The following is a 7476-nucleotide window of genomic DNA, read 5'->3' on the forward strand; positions in this document are numbered from 1 at the left end:
AATTTCAGGTCACTGTCTGAGGCCAGCCCAGCCCAGCCCCCAGTCTCCCCCTACTACCTCCCCTCTCCTTGCCTTTCACAGACCCCCCAGCACACTCAGCCAGGGCTGGTCCCTCAGGAGGTACAGACAGCTAGTCCAGGCCCAAGGGGTCTGCCCGGTTCTGTTCTGCCCAAGCCTTTTTCCCGAACCACAGACCTCAACATAAATTCCCCCTCTCTTGCCCCACCCCCCACATGCAACCCCAGGCTCCCCAGCACACACACACTAGCACGTGGGTCCTTTGAGGGCAGACACCAAGGTGTGCCACCCCTGCTTGCCACTGGGTCTTGTAAGGCAGCCGCTCCCTCTGGTCTCTCCCATCAGCCTCCAGCTCAGCAGCTCCCAGGCCTCCTGCTCCCGCCTGCTCCCACTGCCCAGCCCCTATCCCTGGTCAGACTACATTTCCTTGCACGTGTAATCCAATAACTAACTGTCGGGTCTCATTGGAAATGATTTCTCCCGAGGGCACATGCTCCCGCCTAGCCTCTTACTTGGAGAGGAATTAGCCACAACTGGGGTGGCGTGCTCTCCTGCAGAAGGGAGCTTCAAGATGGCACTTATTTTGGATGGGCAACTTTGAGTCAAAGGATGTAAACCTAGTGACAAGATTGAATATAAGTACAGCAATCTCACTGATCTCTAAGTCTGCCTTCTTTTTGCATTTTTACAAAACATCATGTGGAAAACGAGAAGGGAGTGGACGCAAATGCAAACATGACACCTGCGCGAACAGGTTTCCAGAGTTCCTAAAACTTGGCTTAGGTTTCTGCATCCAAACCCCTCTGCTCCAAGTTCCGTCAATGCCCAGGATGGCCCAGGGGCCGCCGCCCTGGGACGCGCAGGGCGCCCTGGCCCTCGCCCTCTGCTAACTAACTGTTGCGGAGCCAGCAGGCCCTGCCAGAAAGAGAGGATTAGCACATTACCTTCGCGCGTCTGGCACCCCGGCGTGTGGCTGGGGGCTGCAATGCCTAAGTGAAGTTGACAAATGGTGTGAGTGCGGGCACTAGGGAAGGCAGCTAGGGAGGCTCCGAGCGGGCGGCGGCGGCGGCGGCTCCGGCGGCAGCACCAGGGGCTGAGGCGTAGGCGGAGGAGGAGGAAGAGAAGGGGGGGAGGGGGAGGGGAGGGGGAGGGGGAGGGGGGGAGGGGGCGGGGGTCCGCTCAGCGGTGGCGGCAGGTTTCTGGGGTGGGAAGTGGAGCTGCTGTAAGGGGCAAAAAGAAAGATTTACTAGAGACAGCGGTCGGGCTCGACTGGGGTGGGGGAATTAGCTGGCGACTTCTCCGGGGCGGGGGAAAGGGCTGGAGGCCGAGAGAAAAGTTAAAAGGCAGAGGAGACCCTAGAGCGCGAGGACAGAGATAAAAAGGGGCGCAGGCCGCCAGGTTGGGAGGGGGCGGGGCAGAGGGCGTCGCGAGCGGCGCGCGGACAAGGAGGGGGCAGGGCGTGCGGGCGTGCGGAGGGAGGGAGGGAGGCCGCGGGAGGGAGGAAGTCCGAGAGACAGAGAGAGGAGGGAGCCTGAGGGAGAAGTCAGCCTGTCCCCGGGGTCCCGGCTTGCGGCCGCCGCTTCTGCTCTGCCGCCTGGGAGGCCGTAGCGCCAGGAGGCCCGAGGCTCCGGGAGGGATGCGCCGGGTGGTGCCGCCGGCCCGCCGCCGCCCGGAGCGCCCGCGGCGCTGAGGAGGAGCCGCCGAGGCGCGGGTCCAGACGAGCCGCGGCTGCAGCGCGGGCAGCGGGCTCAGGAGCTCCCCTGGCCAGTGACCGATGACCTCCGAGAGTCGCCCGCCGCCGGCCCCACTCCGCCGCGCGTGCAGCCCGGGCCCCGGCGCTCTCCAGGCGGCCTTGATGAGCCCGCCGCCGGCCGCTGCCGCCGCTCTGGAGAGCGCCTCGTCGTCGTCGTCGTCCGCGGCCTCCGCGGCCTCCGCGCCCTGCGCCCCGGCCGCCCCGACCCCCTCGAGCGCCTCGGCAGTCACCAGCAAAGGCTTGGGCGGCGGCGGGAGCACGGGCGGAGGGGCCCCCAAGAAGGCGAGCTCCGGGCTGCGGCGGCCGGAGAAGCCGCCCTACTCGTACATCGCCCTCATCGTCATGGCCATCCAGAGCTCGCCCAGCAAGCGGCTGACACTGAGCGAAATCTACCAGTTCCTGCAGGCGCGCTTCCCCTTCTTCCGCGGCGCTTACCAAGGCTGGAAGAACTCGGTGCGCCACAACCTCTCTCTCAACGAGTGCTTCATCAAGCTGCCCAAGGGCCTCGGGCGGCCCGGCAAGGGCCACTACTGGACCATAGACCCGGCCAGCGAGTTCATGTTTGAGGAGGGCTCGTTCCGCCGCCGGCCGCGCGGCTTCAGGCGAAAGTGCCAGGCGCTCAAGCCCATGTACCACCGCGTGGTGGGCGGCCTGGGCTTCGGGGCCTCGCTGCTGCCCCAGGGCTTCGACTTCCAGGCGCCTCCGGCGGCGCCGCTCGGCTGCCACAGCCAGGGCGGCTATGGCGGCCTAGACATGATGCCCGCGGGCTACGACGCCGGCGCGGGCGCCCCGGGCCACGCGCACCCGCACCACCACCACCACCACCACGTCCCGCACATGTCGCCGAACCCGGGCTCCACCTACATGGCCAGCTGCCCTGTGCCTGCCGGGCCCGGGGGCGTCGGAGCGGCTGGCTGCAGTAGCGGCGGCGGCGGCGGCGGTGGCGGTGGAGGGGACTACGGGCCGGACAGCAGCAGCAGCCCCGTGCCCTCGTCTCCGGCCATGGCGAGTGCCATTGAGTGCCACTCGCCCTACACGAGCCCCGCGGCGCACTGGAGCTCGCCCGGCGCCTCTCCTTACCTCAAGCAGCCGCCCGCCCTGACGCCAAGCGGCAACCCTGCAGCCTCTGCAGGCCTACACTCCAGCATGTCCTCCTACTCCCTGGAGCAGAACTACCTGCACCAGAACGCCCGCGAGGACCTCTCAGGTAACAAGGAAGCGCGCCCCGGGCGGCCGGCTGGGGGCGTCCGCATCCAGGCCCCGAGGCCCCTGCTGCTTTTACTCCAGCAGGTCGCAGCAGCCTGCGGTCTGAGGGCACTGAGGGAGGAGGCGGGTGCTGACACCTTAGTCATGGGATGGGAGAGGATCGGGGTCTTGCTGCCCTCCTGACCCCTGGCCAGGAGCCTGGCCTCTAGAACTGCACGCCTGCCGGGAGGGTGGTGCATCTTCGCGTGCCTTCCTGAGATCCCTGGGTGTCTATCGACTGCGGGTCTTCAGTCTCAGATCTGGGGCCTGGGATTCAGGAGGGCTTAGCTTTGGGAGAAAGTGTTGTGGCCTTTGGGGATCCTGACCAAGAAGCTTTGTCTATTTAGTGTTTTTGGTTTGTTTTTAGTTACTTTTGTCCAAAAGTAAATGTCAGAAAGAGATGTTCTCTGTGCTGGGCAGAGGGTGTGGACAGGAACAGGGTTGCAACTGGGCAAGTACTGAGAGGAGGGACAGTGAGGGAGGGGCAGAGAGGAAAGCAGAGTCCTAGACTGCTTCACCAGAGGGAGATACTGCCGGTGGGCAGGGCATCAAGCTGTTGAGGAGCTCCACCCCTACCCAGCGGTCCCACGTTGATGACATTTGGGTCTGTCCTGGGCTAGCAGGACCTGAGGCCGGTGCTGTGACTGGGCCTCAGCCCCCATAAATGTCTGCCCTTTAGAAGTCCCTTGTGGTGTTGCTGGTTTAAATTGTGTTGGTAGCAGATTATGAAAATTTATTGACTTCCTAACTGCAGTGAAAAGTGGGAGGGGATGGATGGGAGTGAATGAGGGGATTTGGCCATTTCGCCAGGTTTATCCAGAGAGTGGAGATAAACCCTCTTATATTAACTCCTCTGGGGCACACAGGGGCTGGCCCCCCTGTGGTGGCAAGGACAGAAGATGCTTTCATTTTTGTCCCAATTAGAAAGCGTTTCACACAATGATGCATACGTTACATAGCGGTGTGTCCACGTGCAACAGGACCATGCCCAGAAGGGAGGTCCAGAAACGGGCAAAAGATGTTGGTTCCCTTGACGGTGAAATTTCCCAAATAGGCCTTTTAAATGCGGGTCTCAAAGGTTAACTAAACAGTCTCGGCAGGACGACACCAGAGAGGATTTTAGCCTGATGTAACCCACTGAGACCAGAGTCTTGTTCAATTTTATGGGAATTTCAACAAGTAACCAATACAGACAACCCTCCCCTCATTTTTTTTTTTTAATCCCTTCAGAAAGTTTGTCAATCACCCACCCGTCCCCTCTGGACCGATTTCTCTCGGGCAGGCCCTACTCAACTTGAACCCAGACTCCCAGAGCATTTGCAGCAGCAGAAACCGCGCTACAGTACCCTGAAAGGGGTGGGGGGGCAAGCAGGAAAGAGATTTCTGGCCCCACATAAGGCCTCCCTCGCCACCCCACCCCCAGGCCTAGAAGTCAGCCACCAGAAATTCGGGGGACAGGGAAACACGACCCTGTGTCGGAGGGGAAGAAAGCCGAGAGCCAGCACTGGCTGCCCTGCGCCTCCGCCCACCGCCCACTGCCCTGCGGACGCACGACCTTCCTGGAGCCTTGCGGCGCTTGGGCCCAGGCTGAGACGCGGCGGACGCAGTGCTTTTGGCTTGACGCCCGCGGGGGATGCTCTGTCCCGCCCTCCCTCGCCCCCTGGCTCCTACCCCTCTTAAGTATTCTGCCCTAGGCCCTAGTTGGCATCCCCGAGGAGGTCATGAACATGGGCGGAGAGCCTGGGGAAGCCGGGACCTGGTCTGGGCGCTGCGCTTGCCTGAGCGCGGCCCATCGAGGCGGGAAGGGGTGGTAGGCGCGGGAAGCCGGGAGCGCGGAGGCTGGAGGCCCCAAACCCGGACTCCGGGACGGAGTAATGGCGGCCAGCACGATCTGCCTGGGCCGGGGTGCCGCGCCGGTGAGGAAGCCCTGCGCACCCTTCTGGAAGGCCGCGTGGGCCTTGGGGGTCGAAACAACGGCCTTCCACCGGTAGCTAGAGCGCCGCTTCACCGGCCTGCATACCTGCTGTTGGAAGGTTCCGGATTGGTCCCAGAGTGTGTTGGAGCGCGATGGACGACCGTACACGTGCACAGAGGAAAGACAGGCACAAACCGGGGGCGAACTGGATTTGGTGCGTTTTATTAGCTAGAGCAGCGAAGCGCGTGCTAGGGTACGATGAGTTTTATCGGTCAATAAACATAGACTATACCTTTTTTATACCACCAGCCACTTGGCAGCTTGTAGCTTCTCCAGCCAGGGGACCAGGGCTGGGCAGGGAGGGGGTGCCCAGGTCCCGAGTCCTGGCGAGTGGGTGGGCGGGGGCCTTTCTCATACTCCGCGAAGCCTCTCTCCGACTGAGTCAGGCCCGCGGTCCACATGCCACGCGGGTTCGGAGGGAAGGCCTGAGCGTAGAGAGCCTCACCGGCCTAGCAGGGCGAAGGGCAGGAGCCGGCCAGCCGTGTCATCAAGACCCCTCCGCCCAGGCCTGCGCCGCCGCTCCAGGGTCGAGGCCTCCCCAGGGCCGGGCAGTGCCGGGAAAGCAAAAGTAAAAGTCCCCGGCGCGGTCCTTGACCTGGGGATCGCGGCCCAAGAGGCGGGACACCAGGGCCTTTTTGGATCGGCCCAACCCGGCTCTCTGTGGGGGCTCCCTGCACCACCACCTGCCTCGAGGTACGGAGAAGGTCCTCCGCTAAGCTCTGTTCTAGGCGCTTCTCTGCTTCCGGAAGGCCTGACCTTCTCCCAAATTTAGCCTCGGACCTGTCAGTAGCTCCAAGACGCTTGCGGAGGGGAAGAGGCCTGCGTTTTCTTTTCTGTCCTTTTCTCTGCAGATAGTGTTTTCCATTATCCTCCTTTGGCCCTGGGAATACACCTGGTGCGGCCCACCACCCAGACCATGCGGGTTCACTAGGAAACAAGGAGGCTGAAAATGAGAGGGGAAGGCGGCGGGGTGTTTCTGGGACTGGGTGCCCGGCCCTAGCTGCCGCCCGGGGCTAGGGCAGTACCGCACTGCGCCGCCGAGGTCGGGATCCAGCACCTGGATCAGTTGGTCGCCAGCGCGCATCCTGGGATGAAGGCGCGCATCCCAGCCTCAGGGATGCGTTTCCAGTAAAACAGAACAAAACATGATGATTCCAGAGTCTCTTACGACTACAGTTTGAAACTTTGAGAAACTTCTAGGGCTGCGTTTTCTCTACCAGTTTTATAGCAATATACAAAAGACACACCAGCCCTTCATTTATCGTGACACAAGTTAAATTAACACTAAAAAAAATAATGTACAGGGTCATTAGCTGGATAAATTTGTTTCTGAAAACAGATTTTCTTCTTTCTTCTTTCAGTGGGACTGACTCGATACCAGCATCACTCTACCCCGGTGTGTGACAGAAAAGACTTCGTCCTCAATTTTAATGGCATTTCTTCTTTCCACCCCTCAGCTAGTGGGTCATATTATCATCACCACCACCACCAAAGTGTCTGCCAGGACATTAAGCCCTGTGTCATGTGAATGGACAGACACTCCCGCCTGGTCCTCTCTTCACCAGGCCACATACAGACTCTGGTGGACTCCTGAGGTCAGACATAATGTGCAGGCAGATAGCAGTGAGCAGTTCACTGGTCATGTAGTCCCAGTACCCAGGAAAGCATTGTTCTCTGGTGTCTTTTACCAGTGATAGGAGAACGACCTCTGGCAAGGTATGCTCAGAATCCACGCAGGCTCCCAAGGAGAAGGTATCTTCCTCGGTGCAGATGTTAAACACTAACTCGATGAAAAACATAAACATGTAATTCTGGGATCCCCGTTGCCTTCAGTAATCAGGGTCTGAACAAAGCAGACAAGTTGTGTTTTGTTTTTATTTTTTTCTTTGTCTGTGAAAACTTGCATGCTTTTTAAAAGGGAAGTGCAAAGCACAAGATTTCAAGAAGTCCTCATCTTGTTGCCTAGCTAAATAGCAGAGTTCTCTTTCACCAGACACTGCTTTTGGATGCAGGTACCAAAGAACATCATTACCAGAGTATTTAGAAATAATGTGCCTAGTTTAAGAAAATGATTTTCAGTATTGTGACAACATTTTTACAAGGTTGTTTTCTACCACCGTATTTTAAAGATATTTTTATGATCTTTGTGTATACTCACACTCTTGCTTGTAGTTTAAAAGGAGGATATATTTGCACTTACTCCGTATACTTTTACAGTTTGCCAAAATATTTTGATGTACAATTTTTTTTCCAATAAAATGTCTATAACAAATAGTTGTTGAGGGACACATTTCTTCTGCGGGCATCCTGGATGGCCCGGTACCTTCTCCACCAGCCAGAAGTACAACTCTGCGCTACTTCCCCAGTTGTCTAATTGCCGTGGTGTGGGGTCCCTGCCGCAAATAACCCAGACCAAGCTCTGACTGCAGGTCTTCTCAGGAGAGAAAAAGTTTTCTGTTATCTCTTTTCTCCTTCACCCTAGGTT

At 59.2% G+C, this 7476-nt stretch overlaps 1 protein-coding gene across 1 annotated transcript; it reads left to right on the forward strand.

Moving 5' to 3' along the window:
- The first annotated feature begins 1792 nt into the window (after window positions 1-1792).
- FOXF2 (forkhead box F2) lies at window positions 1793-7245 on the forward strand. The gene is made up of 2 exons (XM_003417821.4): window positions 1793-2978; window positions 6353-7245. Exons 1-2 carry the CDS (start codon window positions 1793-1795, stop codon window positions 6517-6519), a joined length of 1353 nt encoding a protein of 450 aa, XP_003417869.1. The 3' UTR covers window positions 6520-7245.
- The last annotated feature ends 231 nt before the right edge of the window (window positions 7246-7476 follow it).

The sequence above is a fragment of the Loxodonta africana genome, chromosome 1 (genome assembly GCF_030014295.1).
Source record: "Loxodonta africana isolate mLoxAfr1 chromosome 1, mLoxAfr1.hap2, whole genome shotgun sequence".
NCBI lineage: Eukaryota > Metazoa > Chordata > Mammalia > Proboscidea > Elephantidae > Loxodonta > Loxodonta africana.

Coding starts and splice junctions, on each gene's coding strand:
- FOXF2 (XM_003417821.4), top strand. CDS start 1,793: ATGACCTCCGAGAGTCGCCCGCCGCCGGCCCCACTCCGCCGCGCGTGC. Junction 2,979..6,352: donor CGCCCGCGAGGACCTCTCAG/GTAACAAGGAAG, acceptor TTCTTCTTTCAG/TGGGACTGACTCGATACCAG.